General features: G+C 36.9%; 5 protein-coding genes and 1 long non-coding RNA gene across 16 annotated transcripts in view; 3 read left to right on the forward strand and 3 right to left on the reverse strand.

The window, feature by feature from the left end:
• LOC111808114 (60S ribosomal protein L30-like) overlaps window positions 1-2,332 on the reverse strand; it is a 2,696-nt gene extending 364 nt beyond the window's left edge. Inside the window, exons 1-6 of one of the 2 annotated variants that reach the window (XM_023693925.1) lie at window positions 2,255-2,332; window positions 2,093-2,141; window positions 1,897-2,002; window positions 1,682-1,783; window positions 526-594; window positions 2-83 (exon numbers count right to left, since the gene is read on the reverse strand). In XM_023693925.1, the coding sequence (XP_023549693.1) occupies window positions 43-83; window positions 526-594; window positions 1,682-1,783; window positions 1,897-2,002; window positions 2,093-2,113 (339 nt within the window). In that variant the 5' untranslated portion in view covers window positions 2,114-2,141; window positions 2,255-2,332 and the 3' untranslated portion in view covers window positions 2-42. Of the gene's footprint in view, window position 1; window positions 84-525; window positions 595-1,681; window positions 1,784-1,896; window positions 2,003-2,092; window positions 2,225-2,254 lie in introns of those variants that run through there. The other variant, XM_023693926.1, reaches the window with a different exon arrangement.
• Window positions 2,333-4,576: 2,244 nt separating this feature from the next.
• On the forward strand, window positions 4,577-5,592 carry LOC111808359 (heavy metal-associated isoprenylated plant protein 24). Its single transcript, XM_023694289.1, has 2 exons — window positions 4,577-4,956; window positions 5,201-5,592. The coding sequence occupies exons 1-2, from the start codon at window positions 4,806-4,808 to the stop codon at window positions 5,494-5,496; spliced, it is 447 nt and encodes a 148-aa protein (XP_023550057.1). The 5' UTR covers window positions 4,577-4,805; the 3' UTR covers window positions 5,497-5,592.
• A 1,420-nt stretch (window positions 5,593-7,012) lies between these two features.
• On the reverse strand, window positions 7,013-8,558 carry LOC111808266 (zinc finger CCCH domain-containing protein 15 homolog). The gene is made up of 2 exons (XM_023694147.1): window positions 8,362-8,558; window positions 7,013-7,366 (listed from the first exon to the last, which is right to left on the reverse strand). The coding sequence occupies exons 1-2, from the start codon at window positions 8,464-8,466 to the stop codon at window positions 7,232-7,234; spliced, it is 240 nt and encodes a 79-aa protein (XP_023549915.1). The 5' UTR covers window positions 8,467-8,558; the 3' UTR covers window positions 7,013-7,231.
• Window positions 8,559-10,760: 2,202 nt separating this feature from the next.
• LOC111808257 (sulfate transporter 1.3-like) lies at window positions 10,761-17,363 on the forward strand. 6 transcript variants are annotated; one of them, XM_023694131.1, is made up of 17 exons: window positions 10,761-11,186; window positions 11,289-11,385; window positions 11,504-11,622; window positions 12,700-12,838; window positions 12,992-13,342; window positions 13,468-13,516; window positions 13,615-13,822; window positions 13,968-14,142; window positions 14,258-14,323; window positions 14,428-14,541; window positions 14,662-14,778; window positions 14,890-15,016; window positions 15,507-15,793; window positions 15,907-16,097; window positions 16,481-16,566; window positions 16,687-16,763; window positions 16,888-17,363. In XM_023694131.1, exons 5-17 carry the CDS (start codon window positions 13,007-13,009, stop codon window positions 17,029-17,031), a joined length of 1,977 nt encoding a protein of 658 aa, XP_023549899.1. In that variant the 5' UTR covers window positions 10,761-11,186; window positions 11,289-11,385; window positions 11,504-11,622; window positions 12,700-12,838; window positions 12,992-13,006; the 3' UTR covers window positions 17,032-17,363. The 6 variants fall into 6 exon arrangements, with proteins under 6 accessions (XP_023549899.1, XP_023549900.1, XP_023549898.1 ...); XM_023694132.1 differs by having other exon boundaries at window positions 10,761-11,385; window positions 12,700-12,788; XM_023694130.1 differs by lacking the exon at window positions 12,700-12,838 and having other exon boundaries at window positions 10,761-11,385.
• Window positions 13,309-18,453, reverse strand: LOC111808267. 4 transcript variants are annotated; one of them, XR_002817042.1, is made up of 4 exons: window positions 18,221-18,453; window positions 17,896-18,091; window positions 16,860-17,173; window positions 13,309-14,570 (listed from the first exon to the last, which is right to left on the reverse strand). It is a non-coding gene; the product is annotated as an uncharacterized LOC111808267 (long non-coding RNA). The 4 variants fall into 4 exon arrangements; XR_002817040.1 differs by having other exon boundaries at window positions 13,309-14,458; window positions 16,860-17,145; window positions 18,221-18,451; XR_002817039.1 differs by having other exon boundaries at window positions 13,309-14,458; window positions 18,221-18,451.
• Window positions 18,454-18,948: 495 nt separating this feature from the next.
• Window positions 18,949-22,744, forward strand: LOC111808259 (tRNA modification GTPase MnmE). 2 transcript variants are annotated; one of them, XM_023694136.1, is made up of 10 exons: window positions 18,949-19,169; window positions 19,256-19,557; window positions 19,679-19,817; window positions 20,190-20,311; window positions 20,393-20,596; window positions 20,694-20,753; window positions 21,310-21,448; window positions 21,732-21,850; window positions 21,997-22,224; window positions 22,321-22,744. In XM_023694136.1, the coding sequence occupies exons 1-10, from the start codon at window positions 18,986-18,988 to the stop codon at window positions 22,513-22,515; spliced, it is 1,692 nt and encodes a 563-aa protein (XP_023549904.1). In that variant the 5' UTR covers window positions 18,949-18,985; the 3' UTR covers window positions 22,516-22,744. The 2 variants fall into 2 exon arrangements, with proteins under 2 accessions (XP_023549904.1, XP_023549906.1); XM_023694138.1 differs by lacking the exon at window positions 22,321-22,744 and having other exon boundaries at window positions 21,732-21,849; window positions 21,995-22,218.
• The last annotated feature ends 315 nt before the right edge of the window (window positions 22,745-23,059 follow it).

Raw genomic sequence — 23,059 nt, forward strand, 5'->3', positions numbered from 1 at the left:
AAAAAAAAAAAAAAAAAAACTAAGTTCTACAGGGTACAATAATCACTGATCACCTGGAAGCGATTTGATAATATCCGAATCACCTGGAAAAGAATAGAGCAGCAGGAGAATTGGTAAAACCCATCATTAAAAAACAAGTATTAGGCAGCTGAAAGTTTTACTTATTTCTCTTTTATATCTATACTTACAAATGGTTTTATTTAGTGCCAACTTTCGAAGTGTAGCATTCTGAACANTTTTTTTTTTTTTTTTTTTTTTTTTTTTTCTTAATCATATAACAAAAAGATTTAATATATTTCAAAACTCGACACCTAACTGCATGTATTCTCTCAAACATTTGTCCGCAGTAATATTCACTCACATAATAAAATTTGTATCAAGTTAAAGACCGTCAAGAACACCTAACTGCGATCATATCAAGTTTTTGTTCAAAAGTTTATACAAACTTCAAGAACTGAAAATTAGAGACCGTCATAACAACATAAAATTTAAATTCGATAAACCAAATAATAAAATTTGTAGTACCTGGGTCAATGATGCTGAGGCAGGAAACACGGTAATACTTGCCACAAGCAGTTCCAAGATCAACATTACCTAAATGTACACCCAAATAACAAAAATAACATATAAGACAGAAGAAACAAAAAATACTAATAAACGTATATAAAAATGCATAGAAGGTAAAGCAGATTGAACGAGCATACACACTAATTTATTAACAATTTTTGAAACAAAAGATGGACAAAAGGGATGGAAATAACTAGTGTTAAACCAGGCACTCTCCTATGGTTAAGGGCGAGGGAACCTGAGGCCTTTGGGCCTTGCAAGCAGCTGGGGCAAGCCAACTTCAATCCAGCACTTCCACGCTGCACCTGTGGTTTCCCAGCGTCACCTTCCCCATGGTTGAAGGCAGGCACATGATTCAATTATCACTATTTCGTTTTTTTCTTCTTAGCAATAAAACCAAGGCAGGCACATGATTCATGCAGCAATCAAAATAGGAAATCAAACTTCTTCATGACTTGTGATTATTATTGGATAATTTAGACATTTGGATGTTTTTACCATTTAGTATTAATTTTTAAAGCTTTGAAATTTCATGACTATGTTTTTATAAATTTATGATCTCCATACTATTTATTTACTCATTGCACCTCACTTCACTCAGGCGTCACCTATCACTTCGATGCGATCGAACCGAGCATTGAGGTGAGTTTTGTGCTTTGACACACACAAAAAAAAAAAACCCTACATCAATATTATGAGTCAGAAGAACCATGTACTGCCAATGGAAGCAACCCACCTATTTTATTCAATAAGCAATATACCAATGATGAAAACATCTGTAGAAGACAATGCTAGCAAATCAACAGGAAACTAGCAAGGACGAACTACACATTGAATATCAAATTCGTTTATCCCGGTCATGGAAACCCGTTATGAGCACCCACCCATTACGTAATCGATCGAGTTACTCAAATATACAATCAAACAACATTTACAAACACAGCAAGTTCTTGTCCAGATATACAATAATCAACCTCCAATACGGAGTTGAGATGAGGACAGCCTGTTATTTCTTATACTACAATAGTGAAAAACGAAACGCAATACAAGCAATGAGAGCAATTCTAAAATACAATAAAGCAGAAAAATCCTGCTTAAGCTCTACTATACTTACTTCCGTTATAGTGGTGAACCCCAATTTTGGCAAGCATTGCGTAGTACTCAATTTCGGATTTACGCAGAGGCGGGCAGTTGTTCGATAGAATAATAAGCTTTCCTGTATTTTCACAGATCGAAAAACAGAAAAATGTCAATATATATATATATGGAAATAAAATATAAATTCGAATAAACAAGGTTTCTTGGAAAGGGAAAACAACGGACGAAGACCTTTGGAACTGCGGATAGTGCGAAGAACGGTTTTGTACCCCAGTGTGTACTTGCCGCTCTTCATCACAAGGGCGAGCCTGTTGTTAATGCTCTCATGAGTCTTCTTCTGCAATTACAACACCACAGATCATCAAAACCATTATCACTGAAGTAATTGGAAATGCAACATTTATGAACCGTTAAGAGTAACACTTACAGTCTTCTTCGCCGGCGCCATTGTCGCTTCTCAAAAGGAGTACAAAATCCTTAAAGGGAAGATGAAACAGAAAGAATCAGAAATGAAAACAATCGAAGTCGTCGGATGTTATGAAAAAAAAAAATAATAATAATTCGTGTCAAATTAGGGTTTGAAGCATACCTGCCCTACCCTAACGAGGCTTTTCCACAACACGGAGTGGCGGGACTGGATTATTAGGGTTTATAATTTAAGGGTCACTTGCATGTCAATAAAATTGGGCTCTTTCCACGGCTTCATTGGAATATTAATGGGCCTTCTTTGATAATGGGCTTTACCTTTTCTATGGCCCACAAAAGTTTTATCTATAAACGACGTCGTATGAAATCTGAAAAAATCTCGATAGAAACATACAAAAGAACCTCCTTTAGTATACAAAAAGCTTACCTTTTGCCCATACAGAGATTCCAATAAATTGTGACAAAGCCACATTGAATATATGGATGTGACACGATATAAACACCGTGACATGCTATTTTTTAAAATGCAAGGATACGAACATTGCAGGAATACCAATATGGCCTCAAGATTATCTAAAAAAGAAGCAAAAATTGAACTAAAAAAACGTGTTGATTTACAATTTTAGGTTTATTTTAGTATCGATACTTTCAAAATAAAACAGCTCAAGCCCACCGCTAGTAGATATTATCTGTTTTAGCTCGTTACGTATAGTCGTTAACCTCTCAACTTTTAAAAGGTTTTCAGACCCTTGTAAGAAATGTTTCAATCCTCTCTCCAACCTACCAAAATGGGTCTCATAATCCACTCTTTTGGGAGCCAACGTCCTCACTGGCACACCACCCAGTGTCTGGTTCTAATACCATTTGTAACTATCCAAGCCTACCGCTAGTAGATATTATCCACTTTGGCCCATTACGTATCGCCGTTAACTTCACTGTTTTTAAAACGCGTCTACTAGATAAATGTTTCCACAAGGATTGTTTCTTACCCTCTCCAATCGATATGGGTCTCACACAAAAGGTCCATTGTAGTCAACAACCAATAGAATCGCATCAAAATCAAAATGAAGTACCTAAAAGTTATAGATTAAAATGAACATTTTGAAAGTACCTTCTTGAATAGAAGAAAACAGGTTAACAGAGGTGATTTCGACAAAACCATGCCTGACCTAAGACTACTATTTCGACAAATCCATGCATGACCCAAGACTCCTATGCCCTGCCGACCCTTTCAAAAAGTAGAGGCACTAAAGAAAGGGACCAAATTAATATTTAAACCAAAGAAAGAACAAGTGAGTAGCTACCATTATAGATGTCTCTAGATACACAATAATTTGCAGTAATGAAACAAAACTGTGGGGACTTATCCCTAATTAGTTGTAAGCCCTCCAAATTCTAATCTGTAAAGACAAGACTTGACATAGAAAAAGGCAAAAACTTAGTTTTCTTTCATCAATTAAGATCCACACCAACAGGGAAATCTAAAGGCAGCAATCATCGGAGGGGAAAGATAATGCAAGTTTTGAAGCCATATTCCAAATTGTTGCCACCTTGCAAAGCAGCTACAACTAGTCATTCATTTGGGTATGCCTTTGTATATTCCTTTTATACTTCTTTTTTTCTTTTCCTTTCTTTCTAAATTCCCACCGCCCAATCACTCTCACTATTCCTTTCGAACAGGTAAGGAGTTGAAAGTTTTCAATATTAATAATATGATAGAGAGATGGGATAATATAGCAACAAATTCATACTACAACTACCTGCACCAGCTCCCTTTGAACTCTTTGGTTGCCATGTGGGCTCTCCATCTACCGTTGGATTATCCACGTGGATGATAATCAATGGAACGTGGCAGTTTCTGATCCATGTCACAATACATGCATATTCTTGTAGAGATATATGGATATAGATGAATGATCGACACATTCTAAGGTTGTGAGATCTTACATCGGTTGGAGAAGAGAACGAAGCATTCTTTATAAGGGTGTGGAAACTTCTCCCTAGCAGACACATTTTAAAAATCTTGAGGGGAAGCTCCAAAAGGAAAGTCCAAAAAGAACAATATCTGTTAGTAGTGGGTTTAGGCTGTTACAAATGGTATCAGAGCCAGACACCAAACGATGTGTCAGCGAGGAGGCTGAGCCCTGAAGAGGGTGGACACGAGTTGGTGTTCTAGAAAGGACGTTGGAACCCAAAAAGGGGTGGATTGTGAGATCCCACATCAGTTGGGGAAGAGAACGAAGCTTGTTCGTAAGGGTATGAAAGAAAACCTATCCTTAACAGACACCGTTTAAAAATCTTGAGTGAAAGTCCAAAAAGGAAAGCCCCAAAAAAGACAATATTTGCTAATGGTGGGATTGAGCTGTTACAAATAGTCACTATAGTCACTATCAGAAGCCATTGGCTCTCTAGCTTTTAACTTTGTCCTTACTTCCACCTTTTCTTATACACGAAGAATTGAACCATTTTCTGAATAAACCAGAAGGAAAAAAAGTACTACTTTGGATGCAAAACTCCCATCATCTTTTCAACTGAGTGCCTGCATAACTACTTATAAGAAGAGGGAAGGACAGTTCCAGAGAATTACATAAACCCTGAACTTGTTCAAGAGGAGACCAAGCTTTCAAAGCCATTGATTTTCCTACACATCATTTTCCCACCAATCTTCCCAGATAAGTAGTTAGCAAAGAACAGGAAACAGGAAGCTGAACAAAATGGGAGTTGAAGGCACATGGGAGTACTTCTCCAATTTGATTTACAAGCACAGGAAGAAGAAGAAGCAGATGCAAACTGTATCTTTAAAGGTTCGAATGGACTGCGAGGGCTGCGGTCGGAAGATGAAGCAAATCATGTCTCGTGTAAAAGGTACACATAAGCTTTCGAGTTAAATAGTGAGTTAACATAGTATATATAAACCCCCTTGATAAAAAATCTCTCAGAGACTTTCTAATATCATCGATTCTCCAATCGGTTTGCACACATCTCAACTAATCTCATTCGATTTGAACTCGACATCTACTTTCTTACTAGCCCAACAATGGCCACTATGCTAACTAATGATGGTTATAAAACTTAAGAACGTGGTATGGTTGAATGGGGTTGGTTGCAGGGGCTAAGCAAGTGGACGTGGATGTGAAGCAGATGAAGGTGACAGTGACAGGCTACATAGAGCCAAAGAAGGTGCTGAAGGCAGCACAAGCAACGAAGAAGAAGGTGGAAATGTGGCCTTACGTTCCAGTTTCATTGGAGCCATATCCTTATATCTCAGCCTCATACGACAAGAAGGCTCCTCCAAACATGGTTCGGAGTGTTCCCAACACAGCCACCATTACAGAGACTCTTGTCAATGAAAACTATGTCCGAATGTTTAGTGATGACAATCCCTACGCTTGCTCTATCATGTAGCCGCTAATTTACCTTTCAATCAACTATTCATATCCCAATATTCTCTGCATTGTACTATCCCACTACATAATAACACTATATGTTTCTTTGATTTCATGTTCGCTTCTAACAAGAGGGGTAATTGCAATACTAACAAATTACATAGATATAATTGTAACAAATTACATAGATATAATTGTATCAAACTAATAGTTTGTGCAATTTTTCTATAAAAGAATTAAAGAAGTATCTCCGACAAAGTAGAATCAAAATCAAAACTGAAAGGAGGTCGGTGACTTTTGTCTTGTACGGGGTTTAGATTCTAGCTCATCCCAATCCCATGCACTTAGAATAAAGGAGAACCTAAAGTTAAAAGGGCATATTTCTGATCAAATATTCTTAATCAAACAGGGTCCAAGCCATTCCTGAAAAGAAGTAAAATGAAGTGGATAAATATCCCTTGAAGGAAAGGCAAGATATTCTTCAGAGAAAGAGAGAGGATTCCGCTCGGATTTCATGTAGCAAATTCCCCTTTTTGATCAAATGTTCGTGTGGACCAGGAAATATGGGTTGGTCCAAACAGGGCCCCTTCCCTTATATGCCTTTTTGTTTCTTTTGTGTGTCTGGAAGTGCAAGAGCCACTCCTGCTTATCCAGGCTGCTACCTAAACTCGGTGAGGCTAATCCTCTCTCTTTTGGGTTGACGATCAGATAAGGTCATTCACTCGGTGGGCCTTCAACCACTTTTCCCCTTATTTAATATGGGCATGCCTCTGTTCATCAGGGATGGATGTCATTGTATAAACAAAAAAAATCACCTTTCTTCTAGCCCATGAAAATGTCTAAGAATGTGTTGAAATAGTAAATGCATAACTACACCTAGACTTAATCCATGCTACCAGGAAGCCTTGTATTCGAACTCATGGCATCATTTCATTTGTACAATCTTCAAAGCCATGAGTGAGGATATAAATAATCAACCCTTGAAAAAAGAGGTCATTCCCTTTTTGTAAATCAGATGGTCAATTCACTCAAGGATCTTGCATTATGATTTGGGTTAGTGTCGATAAATTGCTATCTTAGGTACACCTCAAGTAATCTAACAAGGCAGTCGTTTAACAGTACTACTATGTTCAGCTACTAAGGTGACTTGTAGGATATTAAACTCTAGATACGTAACCTATAGTTTGTACCAATTCCCTCGGGAGTCTTTTATTATTTACATGCCCCTTATTGACCATGGCATCAACCCATAGGGGTTAATTTATCCTCTTCATATTAGAATGCATTAACCACGCATCTGGGATTCATAAGATAATTTGGCATTAGGGACTGAAATTTACTTAGCGCTGAATATGCTAGCGGCTAAAACCATGATGTCCTTATGAAAAAGATTTCATCATGTAAGGACCTATTGTAGAAGGCAACATAACATTTATTTACACGTGATTTGTAAACTGCAGAAGACAAATGCATTCCATAAAGTCGTTTTAGGCCAACAGCATAGGACAATCAATGGCTTTGAAAGCTTGGTCCAATTCAAAAAAATTTGTACGGATTTTACCATGCATGAAACCTACACAGATTCATATACGGCTACTATGGCCAAAGAGAATAAAAATTTTGGGCTGAAGGACTACCGACTCGTATGAGCAATGAAAGTCGAATACAATACAAGGTAACATTTTAAAGTAAAAGACCAATATCTCAAGAGACCACAAAGCGTAGCACCACAATGTTTCCATCTAAAACCAACCTCAATATTGAGAATTATCAAAAACCCATGGTTGGTGCAAGAAAAGCTCTCGCCCATTCATTTGCACTGCTCCTGAGGCTATATCATCCGCACGCTTCCTTGCTGTTTCATCTCTCTTTGCAGATGCCTCAGCATCCTGCAAATAAGAGAAGATGGTTGGAGATAGATGTCAAACATCAACAACTCATTAGCTTCAGACTTCAGTGACACACAAATCGCCTTATAAAAGACTGGTGGAATGGTTGAGTTTCCTTTCAGGTCAGTTGACTCGAACAAAATCGAACCTGCATTCCGTGTCACTGTCGATTGTTGAAACACGTGATTTAGAACATTAATAGCCTCCAAATCTAATGATAGCCGCTTACATATTGCAAGTATTTTCTAGCAGAATTTCAATAATCCCCTTCCTTAACAATTTCATTAAAATTTCCACCTGAAATGGGACTCATGTTCATTTCTCGTAGGACTTCAGGATCGGAAATAATTCTTTCCAAATTGTTCTACCCCACTTTATTTTCCCTTCAAAATGAGGTGCTTTTCCATTCTATTTTAATCCTTATAGTCACAGTTCTTCTACTCTCCTTAAAGATTATGATTTTTCATTTTAGAAGCCCCTTAATGATCATGAATCTCAAGATTTGGCTAATCTCCTTTTTGTTGCACTAGAAGTTTGCCTATCCCCAACTTTAAACGATCGTCATAAATGGACTCTTGAGCCTTCAGGAATGTTCTCTATGAAGTTTCTTCTTTCCTGTATACTGTCTGAACCCAATCCTCCAGTCCCCTAATTCCTCTCCATAATCTGTAACAATCTACAGAAGATTAGGTTCTTTGCTTGATTGCCTTATTTGGGAAGGTTAAATACCGTGGCTTCATTCAATGATCTTCATTCATTGTTTTATGTCAAATGACAGTGATGTTTGGCATGCGATGTATGCAAGAAACTATTCAGCAAATTCTTCAATGCCTTTCTAAACTGAATGAATCCTAGAGGTTTTCAAATTCACAATAATCATCTCACGCAGCCCTAATTCTCTAATTTTACAGGCTTTGGCACGAAATACAAGTAATTGACACCTAAAAGAAACCCTAAGCGAAGCCTGAGATAGATCGATGGAGAAGGGAAAGTACCTTCTGCCTCTTCCAGGATAGGAACTGAGTCTCTGTGATCGGAATCGTCCTTGGATTCCGAGATGCGAGCTTCTCTTGTTCCATGGCTGCTTCTTCTGCCCCCATTTTGCAGACTCCTAATGAATTGCTGCTTCAACCTCTGTTCTATTCGCGGGGAATCGGAGAGACGTAAAAAATCCATATATTCGTATACTTCCCTATTTTAAATTTTATTCTTTTAAAAACCTTTCGAAGAAAAAAATATGATATTATCTACTTTGGGTATAAGTTTTATGACTATGACTTTAATAGAGAGAATATTATTTGATTATAAATTCATGATCATTCCCTAAATTAGTCGATGTGGGACTTTCATCATTCAACAGTTATAAACTAAGAAGTTAGAAGCTCAAATCATTACACGTTCATGTGGTGTATGGGGCAACGTGAAGTAAGCATATAAGGCCAAGGTGGTAAAATAAAGAATGTCAACAGCATATCTAGAGAGAAGTGCTTGTGAGTAATGAACAACCTCATGACCGTGAGGTGACACGACAAGAAGGACAAGTACATACATAAGGGTCTATCGTGTGTGTCCTTTAGGACATGTGCACAAGCAGACACTATGAATGAAATCTTTAGTATATGTGTCTACTTTCAATTCTCTCATCGGCTTGCAATTATTTGACAATCGAGTCGTTCTAGTAAGAAAGGTCACAGGCAAGTGAATAGATTGATAGAGGGCCGCTCCCAACAACTGAAAGAAAGTCATGAAGGTGAATCGGGCGTACTACTCCCCAACCTTCTATGAACCTTGATTCTCGAAGTGGTGCCCCAGATCCCTAAATGCCGAGGTTTCATTTCATATTCTATGCCTAATTTATTCAATTTTCTTGCTATTTACTTCAATAGTTTCATTCGCCTCTATTTCCTATTTTCTACCAAATAAAAGAGAACATGTATTTCTAGTCAAATAATCAACTACACTAACAATAATAATTAAGTCCTAAAAATGATCACAATCTGCGCTATTAGCCATCATTACATTATTGTTCATTTTGTATCTATGAATTCAAAGAGTTAGACTTAAAACGTCGAAAATGAGGTTTTTCAATAAGGTTTAACGTTTTTTTTTTGTTTTTTTTATGTAAAATAAAAATATACAAAATCAAATCGGACACACATGAGAACTAAATCTTTATGGTCAAAAAGGATCTTCTATCTTATTTTAAGATATTCTTGAAAATTCATAAAATGTAAACGTCATAATTCAACATATCTATAATTTATAATATATATATATATATGAATGAGAAGAGTTATGTAATTTCTTTAATTTATAAAATTGACAAAATATTATATTGAAAACTAATTATCATCCATAACAAATAACAAATACAAAAGATACCACCTCAATTTTCTCTAAAAGGATAAATATTTATTTGAATTTTGTTTTGGAATGTGTCACATATTTTAACTCTTGTATTTTCATAATTTGAAATTTTAATATAAATATAAATTTAAAAATTAAATTATTATACATCAAGTATAAGAACTAAAATTTACAAAATTTAAAAGTCTTAATTATTATTTTAGGTCTAAATAAAACTATTTTCCAACCATCGTAACTTATTATAACACATTGAATGTCAATAATCGAAATCATCTTTGAAACACAATTTTTTAATCAAACCCTAAATATCTAAATATTCATTCGCAATTATAAGTAAAATTTTGGTCTTCCTTTTCGGCCCTTCCATTTGACATTATTGCACATATTAGTTTTTNTTTTTTTTTTTTTTTTTTTTTTTTTTTTTTTTTTTTTTTTTTTTCAGATTTTCTCAAGTCTAATCTAATATATTTGCTTGGACTTTTATTATCATCATTATTAGGAAATTGGTAATTATTGGTATGTTCAAACTCAATTAAAAAAAGCATTACTTGACTTCAGACTTTAGAGATTCATTAATGATTTCCCAAACCAATTTGCTTTTGAAATTTATGTACCAAAAAAAAAAAAAATGTATTATTTAATATATATATATATATATATAAATGTATTAGCCTTTGTTAATAAAATTAATAAAATTATAATTCTTTATATTTAATAGATCTCTAAATTTTAAATTTTAAAAATATTCACGATCTAATAAATATTTAAATTTTAATTTAATATTTAACCCATAAATTTCTTCATATATATTCGTTTAAATTTAGATGATTAATTAAATTAAAAATATTAAAGATGTTAATAATCTATTAAACATATATTGACTTCATGAATTTGATAGTTACAAACATAAAAATTTACGAATATTTTTTTTAAGGCTAATATGTATTTGATACAAAAAAATAAAATAAAAATAAAATAAAATAATAATAATAAGTTCTCTCTCCCTCCCATCTCTCTCCTCCCTCCCTGTCTCCGCATTCTCTCTGATGACTACAGCAATGACGATTAGAGATCCGCCGGTGTCGGACTCGCTCACAGTCGATTCCTTATTCGAAGATCAACTCAACTTCTCGACGTTGATTCAGCCATGGAGGAGAAAGACGGAGGAGAGGAGAAATTTTCATTTGTATTTTTTAATTTTTTTTAAATGACTCGAATACACTAGCAAACGAACAAACGAAAAAAGGAATGCAGAAACCTTTTACACTTCAAAATCTCAAGCCAATGTGAATGAAAACGTCAACAAATCAACAAATATACTCAGATCTACCACGATGACGCCGACATTTGGTGATCTACAACCATCCGACGGTTCGTATTCATCATTTCGAGCCACTCAACCGGAATCTGGCCGCTTAAACGTCCAAGTCCATCGTCAGCGGACACACGACTGGTTCAGTTTTCCAATAACGCATTCGGAGAGGTTTGACTTTTGGGAAAAGATGAACTCCGATTTGACTCAATTTGTTTGGATTCACTGCGACTGTTTTAGCAGCAGCCCTAATTTCGTAACGTTAGTTTCGATTTGGAGCGACGAATGGGGAATATCACAGAGAAATAAGGGCGCGTTTTCGTGGCGGCCAAACAGAGCGGTAAGATCTCGACACATGGAAACTCCTTCTCTGATTTGATGATTACAGAAGAATAGCGGGATTTTCAAATTGTGATTATGCGGATTTGTTGTTTCATTGAATCTGGACGGAATTTCAGGTATTGTGTGAGCTTGGGACTGGCTATGAATTTGTTTAGGAAAAGAAACCCTAGAAGCCGTCGAGTGTGGGGAACAAAAAGGTGGGAAACAGATTCTGGACTTCAACGCTGATGGATTGGTATGTTTCCTTTTCATTTACATCTCTTCCTCTTCCCTTTTTCCATTTCTTTTCAATAGAATAATGGTGAACTTAGTGTTACTTTTTCCTTTCATCAACTTTTTTCCTTATGGTTTTCGTGACTGAGAAAAGGAGCCCAAGTGTGAATTGAAGGGAACAAGTTGACTTCTCAAAAGCTTTTATTATTTGTTTTCTCTCAATATTGATGAACTATTTTGAACTCCACTATGGATGGTTAGCACAAGAAGGGAAATAAGACCCGGTAGGCTCTTTTTACCCTTGATTATTCAGCTACAAACCCAGCAATGTTGGCCATGTTCTTGAGTTTTGACTTACAATTTGCTCTCTCTTTGTTGTTTTTTGAACTTCTTGAGCTTTTGATGGTGCATTTCAGTGCATATGGGACAACCCCATCGGGTCCTACCATTTTAGGATGGAGTCAATTTCTTGGGAAGGAGGATTTTAGGCATATTCTCCCAAGGGAAATGTTCTATTACTACAATAATGCATACTATTTCTATTCAAAATTTGGCATACTGCTGGGCATTGGCATGTTAAGGTTCCATAAGTTATTCCCCATTGCTTGTATTTTAGTCATTTGTCCTCATCGAAGGGCTTACTTTGACCATTGCATTGAATTGGAACATTTGGTCCCATTGTTTGACTTTTGCTTGCTACTTCAATTCTATATTAAACCCCCTCCAAATAATTGCTTGACAAATGCAAACCAACACAGCTTGTGAAGAAAAGTCCGCATGGGCCTAACTGGTTTAGAGGATTCTTACGGATCTCTTTCACAAAGGTCTACTCGTTTGTGATTGGCTCACTAGGTGAAATTTCAACATTTCTTTATTGACTTGAAATCTTGTAACAGAAACTCTCACATGGCTAGTCCCAGGCAAAATTAACAACAAAATATTCATGGGTGTATGCAAGCACTGCTGATATTTGTATACACTAATTGAATGGCTTTGTGGATCTCTTTTGCTGGTTTAAACTAAAGTCCTGACGTACTTCTTGACGTTTAAATTCACCACATATAAAGTGAAATTGCTTTTGATCATCCTTCTGTTTCAGCTTGAAAAGTTTGACTTGGAATCTCCCGAGATGTTATATTATAAAGAAGTTGGACTATAAAACTCAATTGAGAGTCTCCACCATTGCTTGTATGATTTGCTGTCCAAATCTTTTGTAAGCTTGGGTTCAGTTTTCTCAGGTCTGAGCTTTGTCGTAGAGTTCTATTTTCTTAAGTGCACTGTTTTTGACTTAGTTTTTCCAGCTTCAGAACATTGAAGTTGACTGCGTGCTGCATTTGGGTGAAAATTTAACTCTTCCATTGTTTTTTTCTTATGTGTTTTCGTCACCATAGGTGAACTAGTTATCCATGGACTCAAGGGGCCATTCCAATGGTGGAGAACTTGAAACAAAAGAGATGGACATTAGAGACCTTTCATCTTCGCGCAACAATACTCAGTATATTCACAAGGTGGGGGTTCCACCGAAGCAAGGTTTCTTCAACGAATTTAAAGCAAGAGTGAAAGAGACTTTCTTTGCAGATGAGCCTCTGCGAACCTTCAAGGATCAACCGAAGTCCCGAAAGTTGGTCCTGGGAATTCAGGCTATCTTCCCGATATTTGAATGGGGGAGGAATTACAATCTGACAAAATTAAGAGGAGATATAATTGCTGGACTCACTATTGCAAGTCTCTGTATTCCACAGGTAAACTAGCTCTGCTTTAATATGCATGCAAATGTAAGAAAAGAGAAAAAAAAAAAAAAAAAAAAAAAAAAAAAAAAAAAAAACACACAAACAGTGTCTGATCATGTCAAATTTTTATATTACAGGATATAGGGTATGCAAAACTTGCTAATTTGGCTCCCCAGTATGGTTTATGTAAGCACTGATTATGCATCTTGCACCAAGTCTCTTCCGGATTTTGAGTGCTCTACTTTGATTTTCCCAGCCTAATCCAACTTTTTAAATTGTTGCAGACTCCAGCTTTGTACCACCACTGGTTTATGCTTTGATGGGTAGCTCTAGAGACATAGCGATTGGACCAGTGGCTGTTGTTTCTCTCTTGCTGGGAACAATGCTACAAAAGGAGATTGATTACCATACACATCCAGAAGCGTATCTGCGGCTTGCATTTACAGCTACGTTTTTTGCTGGGATCACCCAAGCCACTCTAGGGATGCTAAGGTAGTTGAGTGCCTGTTCTTCCTCCCCAATAGAATCTGATTTCCTCAAATGGCATTCTGTCTATTTTGGGATCATCTGTATGTTTTGTTTTAGACTCTTCTATAAACCCTTGAAAACAATATGTATCCTTGACTTTTGCCAACAGGTTGGGTTTTCTGATTGACTTTCTATCTCATGCTGCCATTGTTGGTTTTATGGGTGGAGCTGCCATCACTATTGCCCTTCAACAACTTAAAGGCTTTCTTGGTATTAAAAATTTTACAAAGAAAACAGACATCATCTCTGTTATGCGCTCAGTATTTGAGGCAGCGCATCATGGAGTAAGCCTTCTTACAACCTCAAACCTCACATGTCTATGGTGTTTATTTGCACATAAATGAGTCACTGATGCAAACTAATCTCATGTATTTTAACTTCTTTCATGACCATTTGCAGTGGAACTGGCAGACGATAGTCATTGGAGTAGCTTTTCTAAGTTTTCTTCTATTAGCCAAGTATATTGTACGAATCTCACTTGGCATTGTTACTTGGTGCAAATTTTGACGTAAGCTCTTTTCCTGTTTCTATTCTTGGCTTTAGAAGAACTTCCATGTTTGCAATCTCAGGGAAAGAAGAACAAGAGCCTTTTTTGGGTGCCTGCAATTGCTCCATTAATATCAGTCATTCTGTCCACCTTTTTTGTTTACATTACCCATGCAGACCAGAAAGGTGTCGCAATTGTAAGGATATCTTTTTATCACTCTTTTTCCTGGTTGAAATATGATTATCACTAAGAAAAGAAGAATAATAATAACAATAGCATCAGCTCTGATAGTTACAGTTTTGTTGAACTTTTGAAGGTGAAACACATAGAGAAAGGAATCAATCCCTCATCAGTGAAGCAGATCTACTTCACTGGTGAGTACCTCCTTAAAGGGTTCAGGATTGGCGCTGTGGCCGGTATGATAGCATTAACGGTAAGCAAATCGTGAAACTATCTACTTTGCAGTAGAAGTGAATGACTTTAATTTTTGTTTAACTAACCAAAGAATGTTTCCATATTATTTGAAAATCCACATTCTTTTCAGGAAGCCATAGCAATTGGAAGAACATTTGCTTCCATGAAGGATTACCAGCTTGATGGTAACAAAGAAATGGTGGCACTAGGAACAATGAATGTTATTGGTTCACTGACTTCCTGCTATGTGGCAACAGGTGAGAAGCAACTACAAATCAGGAAGATGCTAGAGCTAATTTGATCTAACTGATATTATTTACTGAATATAATACCACCGTGTATACAAAATGTTTCTTAGCGTCATCCAGGAATGCTTATGTGAATGGTGTTTCAAATATCACACACTGCCAACAAAAACATTAATTAAATGCTTTCTTCAAAAGACCTTGAAGTGCTTTTAAGATATAATCGTCAAACACACCCTTAAGATATTAGGGATAAAAGCAATCTCAAAACAGCAGTGTTGTTCTCTAGCATTCAGAAATTAGAGGTTTGGATGGCAAGTTCGTCTGGATGTCAGCATTAACCAGTAGAATTTACATAATTCTTAGCAAAATTAGTGTAGTCTCAACTAGTCACTAAGCAGGTAGTAGCATGGTTTCCTTCGTGGTATCCATCTAAATAAGGCTTAAAGTAGGAGCATTAAATGGTAAATGTTAACTAATAAGGTTTGTTTCCTACTTGCAGGCTCGTTCTCTCGCTCAGCTGTGAATTACATGTCTGGCTGCCAGACTGCAGTCTCAAACATTGTTATGTCCTGTGTTGTATTTCTAACTCTAGAGTTCATCACTCCCCTTTTCAAGTACACTCCGAATGCTATTCTAGCTGCCATCATTATCACTGCTGTGATCAACTTAATTGACATTCAGGCAGCAATTTTGCTTTGGAAGATTGATAAATTTGATTTTGTTGCTTGTTTGGGAGCCTTCTTTGGTGTGATATTTGCAAATGTTGAGACAGGCCTCCTAATTGCTGTAAGAATTACGCCTGCTACTTTAAGTTCTCTCATTACTAGCTTAATCAGTTTTCTCATTGCCAGCTTAATCTCATAAAGATGTTGAATCTTAACTTTCATGTGCTATGGCAGGTCTCTATATCATTTGCTAAGATACTCTTACAAGTAACCAGGCCACGGGTTGCCATTCTTGGAAAGATCCCTAGGACCACAGTATACAGGAACACCCAACAGTATCCAGAAGCAACAAGGGTTCCGGGCATTCTCATTGTGAGAGTCGACTCTGCAATTTACTTTTCTAACTCCAATTACATCAAAGAGAGGTAAAGATGATCCTTATCTTTAAGAATGGTCTATTTCCGTTTTCATCCATATCTAGGCAATCAATGTTAATTTCCCAACTTTGCCCCTTAGGTTTCTTTATCTTTAGGCATTGGAGAATCAGTTTAAGATATTTCCCTTGTGTATTTCAAGTTTTCCGTAGTTTGTTTCTCCTAGGGACTGCCTACTTCGGAAGTCCGAAGAATGTTATTTTCCAACTAAATATGATTGAATCAAATTGCTACATCGGGTTCTAACTTAGTAATTATTAGCTACACATTTGGTTAGATGTATGTCTGGAAAAGCGTAGGTTGGCAGTTACAGGAGCTCTTGCCTTTTCAATTTCGTTACTCTTACCCTTGCAATACTTGGGAATTTCTCGCAGGATATTGAGATGGTTGGCAGATGAGGAAGAGCAAATAAAGAAGGGTTATTCAACAAAAACTCAGTTTTTGATTGTTGAGATGTCTCGTAAGTACTCTCAACCTTGACAAATATTTTTTAATAATTTTGCACAGTAGTCAAACCTAAGATCAGATCACACTCTTCCGTGTTCCAAACTCAAAATTCTGGTTTTTTAATTTGTTGTAGCTGTTACTGACATTGACACTAGCGGAATTCATGCCCTGGAAGAGCTATACAGGAATCTCCAGAAAAGAGACATTCAGGTAATTCACGCAAGAATAAAAAGCAACTACTTACGAATGTTATGGACAGTAGAGGTATATATATATGTGCTGTAAAGTTTTGGAAATGTGCCTAACCAGAAGTCTGTGCGGTGTTGTTGAACAGCTAGTTTTGGCAAACCCCGGGCCTGTAGTGATTGACAAACTCCATGCATCCGATCTTGCTAATCTGATTGGCGAGGACCATATCTTTCTAACAGTTGCTGAAGCTGTTTCGTCCTGCTCCCCAAAATTGGTGGAAGGGGTCTAGTCTAAGATTTGAATGCTAGTTCGTCCAGTTAAGTAGTTCATGAAATGGAAGAAGAATGGAGTGAATACCTGCTCAGCTACAAAGCAGCAGTTTTTTTTTTTTTTAAATAGATGCCTGAAGATTAATTCAGTACCTGAGTCAGCTTGCAGGGAAAAGAAAAAATGAACAAAAAAGAAGCGCACAACTATGTATTCTCTCATAAAGCTAAAAGTAAAAGGTGATGGTTTTTTGTACTTCGGAAATGTCTCTAAATAACATCATTATGTATATATCCACACTTAATGAAGAAGCCTGCTCTTCTGATCAATTTTCCCCAGAAGATTTCCCTTATATCTTTGTTCATCCTATAATTCTCATCCATGGAGCATTTTTATGAATTTGAATGAGTTTAGTCGTTACCGTGTTAATTATATCTGACCAATATTAATCTAAGGCCAACATTGTTTATTCGAAGTACACGTGAACAATGATGGTTATTTTTTAGATTTATTCAAAGGATGATAGCTAAATTTAGACACTTAAAAGCTAACATGATTACAAAAGAATATGCAAAAGGTAGAAGGACCGAAATGGTATGTTAAGCCAACAAAATATTGTAAGAAAGAAATATTGTAAGAAAATATCTAAACCCTCTTTCAAGGTGGGAGGTTCAAATCTCTAAACCCTCACTTATTGTAAGAAAGAAACATTGGCAAGTTTGATTTGTATAACTTTTCACATGAAGCGATTGGATACAAACTACTCAAACTACATACCCGAACTAAAAAATTCAAACCAGAAATTTTAAATACAATTCTAGCATAGCGTTTCAACAAAGTGCAACACAAACTCAGACATTAAAATTATGAGCGATTCAAAATGTACCTCTTATCTCTCCCTCTTTGAGCGTCATCCTAATCCACGGGAAGAATATTATTTGAATGTATACATACGATTCAAAAGGCTGCCAACTTCCACAACTTTCTCTAACAGCAGAAGATGAAGAAACTAGCGCTATCGGATCTGATGCTTCCAAATTCTTCACTCAATAGCCTCCCTCTCTAAGTAGACCATCTTCCTCCTTAGAATCAAATTTCACGGACGAGAAATGTAGATGTGATTTCAATTACAGATTGAAAAATCAGCAGGAGGCTAAGAGAATCTTCCAATTTAGAAACTTAAAACAAAAATACAAAAGCAATGAACCTACCAGTAGACAATCAAATCACCGTGTACGATGTTGCTTCGAAACTCAGTCTCGTCAATGGCCACCATGGATCAAAAATCAAAGCATCAAATTCTCAGTCACCTCATTTTGCAGAACCGGCGCAAGGAGAAGAGAGGGAAAAGCATGGAATGAGTGAGATGTGGTGGGTTGGGGCTGTTGCCACTAGAGAGCGTCGTTTTCGTTCGTCTATTTTAACATCCTAACTAATCCAAAAACACAAGCTAATGGCTAATTATAATAATAAAAAGAAATAAGTAAATATTAAATCTATTGATTATATTTATAATAATGCCTTTTTTTTTTCTTCTTTTTATGGCATCTCCAAGATAAATAGGTTAATAAAACATAAATAAATAAATAAACATAAAAAAAAAAAATGTTTCATAAATTTAAGGCTAAATTATAAATATAATACTTAAATTTTAATATTTTTTAAATTTGAACATAAAATTTTTATCTATATTTTAATTTTTTTTTTAATTTATTAATATAAAATTGAAAGATTAGAGATTTATTATATATTTTTTAAAAATTTAATAGACGTTCTTAATATTTTATTAACTATTAAACATTTTTTAAATTCACGAAATTGAAAATTAAAATTAAAATCTTAAAAAAAAAAAAAAAAATATATATATATATATATTTGACAAATATGTGAAGGTATTAAATAAAATATTTTCCGTTTCGTTATCATTCAAAAACCACTCTTAATTCTTTTGGTTGTCCAGGTTTCGAATCAGAGCTATGGCTCTGCTTCCAGGATTCCGCCATTTCGTCACCCATTTTTGCAGAACCACGCCGCCAATGCCTTTTCTCTTAACCCATTTCTATACCCCTATTTCCAGGCCATCCTCTCTCTTCCATATACCCAACCCCTCCTGCCCTGTTCTCCCGAAAGCCCTGATAAAGCCCCACGCTTCTGGGAAAAGTCATTCCCCTAATCACTTTCTCCTATTTTCACTTCAACTTTACTGGGTTTGTCCATTTTCTCATTCTTGTTTCTTCTTAATGCAGAAACTACATTCTTTTTGTCTCGGGATGAGCGATTGGAGGATTCGCATGCCGGGATTGAGCGTGAACAAATTGAGAATTCAAGCACAATTGCAGCCATCGTGACATCCATGGGGGGTCCTCCTGCTGCGGTGGGCATTGTGCGTTTATCAGGTCCTCGTGCTGTGAAGATCGTTGGGAGTTTATTTTGCCCTGCCGCGAAAAAGAAGGGGAAGAATGTGAGCCAGCAGCATCCATGGAGACCCACCAGTCATGTCGTGGAGTACGGTGTGGTATTGGACCAACAGGGCGATGTAATTGACGAAGTACAGTAATGTTTACTTTGCCATGCTTGGAAAATTTCTCAATTCTGCGTTATGCTGTTATGGGTGTAGGCTTTTGTTGGTTTATGATTAATTTGAGCTGTGGTTGTGCACTTTTGTGAAGGTTTTGACGGTGCCAATGTTAGCCCCAAGATCTTATACTCGTGAAGATGTGATCGAGATTCAGTGTCACGGAAGTGAAGTATGTCTTCGTCGTGTGCTAAAAGCTTGTTTAGAAGCTGGAGCCCGGCTTGCAGAACCAGGTTTGTTTCTGAACTGGAATCGCTTAGTCATTAAATTCATTGTGAGATCCCACATCGGTTAGGGAGTAGAACAAAGGAGGTGGTTAAGCCCTAAAGGGGGTGGACATGAGGCAATGTGCCAACAAGGACACTAGGCCCAAAGGAGGTGGATTGCAAGATCCCACATCGGTTGGGGAAGAGAAAGAAACACCCTTCATAAGGGTCAAACTCTCCCTAGCATACACATTTTAAAAACCTTGACGGGAAGCCCAAAAGGGAAAGCTCAAAGTGAACAATATTTGCTAGCGGTGGGCTTGGGCGTTACATTCACTGAAGTGTTTGCTTGCATCCATGTACTTAAAGCATAGGCTAACGCATGAATTTATACTTTAGGTGAATTTACCCTTCGTGCATTCTTAAATGGACGCTTAGACCTTTCACAAGCAGAAAATGTTGGGAAATTAATTTCAGCCAAGTCTACGGCTGCTGCTGATGCAGCGTTGGCTGGAATTCAGGTTGGGGCCTTTACTTGACTGATAATGTTGCCTGAACGGCTGACGACTTGTTGTTTACTGAAGTATATTGTATTTTGATAGGGTGGCTTCTCTTCCCTAGTCAAATTGCTAAGAACACAATGCATCGAATTACTCACTGAAATCGAGGCCCGACTAGACTTCGATGATGAGATGCCACCGTTGAATTTGGAAACTATAATGGAAAAAGTGCATGCCATGGCACAGGAAGTAGAGACTGCTCTTGAGACAGCCAATTATGACAAGCTTCTTCAATCTGGAATACAGGTAAACTTTTTAAGAGTCGTCGAATCAGTTTGTTTCCTGGCACAAGAGATGCGTGTATTTGTTAATACCTTCTGTTGTCTCCTTAAAAAACTTGCAGATAGCAATTGTTGGCCGTCCTAATGTTGGGAAGTCGAGCCTTCTTAATGCATGGAGCAAAGTAAGCTGCATAACGTCCTTGTTTTCCCTTTCAACTTGAATTCCTTTAGATGATTTATTCTATCTGTGAGTCTGATGTGATATCCGATAATCTTCATGTCAGTTCTTTCTTTTTCCTTGTTATTTCCGTTGAGTGGTTGTATTTTCACTTAAGCTTGAAATCACCTAGTGCTTTATCACTGCAAGGGAGAGGGATTTCTTGCTTGACTTTCCAGATTTTGAGAAATCTTGGTCCTTGTTACTACTTTCATACCAGTAATGGTTTGTGAGATCCCACATCGATTGGGGAGGAGAACGAAACATTCCTTATAAGAGTGTGGAAACCTCTCCTTAGTAGACGCGTTTTAAAATCGTGAGACTGACAACGATACGTAATAGGCCAAAGCGGATGATATTTGTGGGCTTGGGCTGTTACATTCTTGGAGAAAGAAATTGTAAACTTCTTAAATAAAAGATTACAAACCTCATAATGGAAATTTTCTGTTTGATATAGTGGTTTTCTTTCTTTCACTCTTAGTCACATTATTCCATTGTCACATTTATTATTTAGTGTGCAGAGCGAGAGGGCAATAGTTACAGAAATTGCTGGAACTACCAGAGATGTAATTGAAGCGAATGTTACCGTTTCTGGTATTCCTGTGACTCTTCTTGATACTGCTGGAATTAGGGAAACAGATGACATTGTGGAAAAGATAGGTATGATTTACGAATTTCAGCATTTCAAGGATTTAGACAAAACATTTGGTGTCGTGCCACACAGAAACATGATTATTTTCGAGTTGATTACAGGTCACACGAACCATGTCGGTGTAGGTTGCAACTCGACCTACACCGACCATACATTCCCTTAATTCTTATTGACAAACATTAGGCCTTATTGGCAACTCGATCATACGTTGAGTTGCCCTTAATTCTTCTTGAGTTGCAACTCGACCATACGTTCTCTACTCCATGGTCACGGCCCTACTCTGTTCTACAGGTGTCGAGAGATCTGAAGCTGCCGCGCTTGGAGCTGATGTCATTATTATGACTATAAGTGCCCTCGATGGATGGACTGCAGAAGATACCGTACTTCTGGATAGCATACTTGCAAAAAAGGTTTGACAGCAAAACTCTACTACCCTCTGCCTTCAATGAATTCTGCTATATTGAGTAACTGATCAAAATCAGAGCTCCTCTACTCCAAATAAACTTGAAAATTGGTGCTTATGTTGTCTTTTCTTTTAAATTCTTTGAAAGTACAGAAATCAGATGGATCATCCACGCCTATACTTCTTGTCATAAACAAGATAGACTGTGCTCCATCTGCTGCAAACATGGATGCAATTAGTATAAACCGTGACTCTTTCAGTAAACAAGTTTTTACATGCGCTGTCACTGGACAAGGAATAGAGCATCTGGAGATGGCAATATCAGAGCTGATGGGACTCAACAATACTCTTGCAAGTGGACGTAGATGGACGGTAAACCAGGTAACCTTTTCCTACCTTCCCCTCACCAAACAAGATAGAAAGAGTAATGAGCAATATAGAACTTATGGGTTAGTGTTGTTTTGGTCATATAATCAGAGACAATGCGAGCAGCTTCTTAGAACCAAGGAGGCACTTGGAAGATTGAAATCTTCCATTGAAGAGGAGCTGCCTCTTGACTTTTGGACAGTGGATTTGAGAGGTGCTGTATTAGCTCTTGGGGAAATTAGTGGTGAGGATATCTCTGAAGAGGTTTTGTCCAATATTTTTGGCAAGTTCTGTATTGGTAAGTAGGAAGTATCAGTGTATGTAATGTATTATTTGGTTCTGTAAATGGATTTCATATTATTTTCCATTTCTAGCCATGGCTCCACTTGAGTCACTTTCAGGATGCCATCCCATTTTGGTCGCATCCCATTTTGGTCGCTTCCAACATTTGGAAGTTTTTTCCTTCCGACCTGTGAACAGAGTGTTTGTCAAATGTCTTTTAAATTCTCATAGGTCCCTGAACTTTTTTATTTTATCTCATAGCGTCTTAATTCATTCAACATATCATTTGACTTACAAACCGAGAGATAGTTTGACAATATAAGCCATCGTCTGATTTTGTATCCAAGTGTCATCTGCATAGTTTGATGAAGGATGTAAAAGGGTGGTTTTCGTTTCAACCGTTGCTTGAGAAGAGTCTTTCAGATCAACTAACAGGCACAACCCTTCAAAGATTCAACACCATTGAAGAGTATCCTCAACTCAAAATCACAAGGCCGTAGCTCTCTGAAAAGGTGCAACACCATTGAAGGGTGTAGGGTTGTGTTTAAGCTGCTCCTCTCTTAGCTGT

The sequence above is a fragment of the Cucurbita pepo genome, chromosome LG13 (assembly GCF_002806865.2).
Source record: "Cucurbita pepo subsp. pepo cultivar mu-cu-16 chromosome LG13, ASM280686v2, whole genome shotgun sequence".
In the NCBI taxonomy this organism is placed as follows: Eukaryota; Viridiplantae; Streptophyta; class Magnoliopsida; order Cucurbitales; family Cucurbitaceae; genus Cucurbita; species Cucurbita pepo.

Excerpts from the sequence above, each read along its gene's own strand:
- LOC111808259 (XM_023694136.1), top strand. The coding sequence starts at position 18,986 with ATGGCTCTGCTTCCAGGATTCCGCCATTTCGTCACCCATTTTTGCAGA. Across the intron at positions 20,312-20,392 it reads CAGCGTTGGCTGGAATTCAG|GGTGGCTTCTCTTCCCTAGT; the intron begins GTTGGGGCCTTT and ends GTATTTTGATAG. Across the intron at positions 20,597-20,693 it reads TTCTTCAATCTGGAATACAG|ATAGCAATTGTTGGCCGTCC; the intron begins GTAAACTTTTTA and ends AAAAACTTGCAG.
- LOC111808257 (XM_023694132.1), top strand. The coding sequence starts at position 13,007 with ATGGACTCAAGGGGCCATTCCAATGGTGGAGAACTTGAAACAAAAGAG. Across the intron at positions 13,517-13,614 it reads GGCTCCCCAGTATGGTTTAT|ACTCCAGCTTTGTACCACCA; the intron begins GTAAGCACTGAT and ends AAATTGTTGCAG. Across the intron at positions 14,143-14,257 it reads TTGAGGCAGCGCATCATGGA|TGGAACTGGCAGACGATAGT; the intron begins GTAAGCCTTCTT and ends GACCATTTGCAG.
- LOC111808266 (XM_023694147.1), bottom strand. The coding sequence starts at position 8,466 with ATGGGGGCAGAAGAAGCAGCCATGGAACAAGAGAAGCTCGCATCTCGG. Across the intron at positions 7,367-8,361 it reads TATCCTGGAAGAGGCAGAAG|GATGCTGAGGCATCTGCAAA; the intron begins GTACTTTCCCTT and ends TCTTATTTGCAG.
- LOC111808359 (XM_023694289.1), top strand. The coding sequence starts at position 4,806 with ATGGGAGTTGAAGGCACATGGGAGTACTTCTCCAATTTGATTTACAAG. Across the intron at positions 4,957-5,200 it reads AATCATGTCTCGTGTAAAAG|GGGCTAAGCAAGTGGACGTG; the intron begins GTACACATAAGC and ends GGTTGGTTGCAG.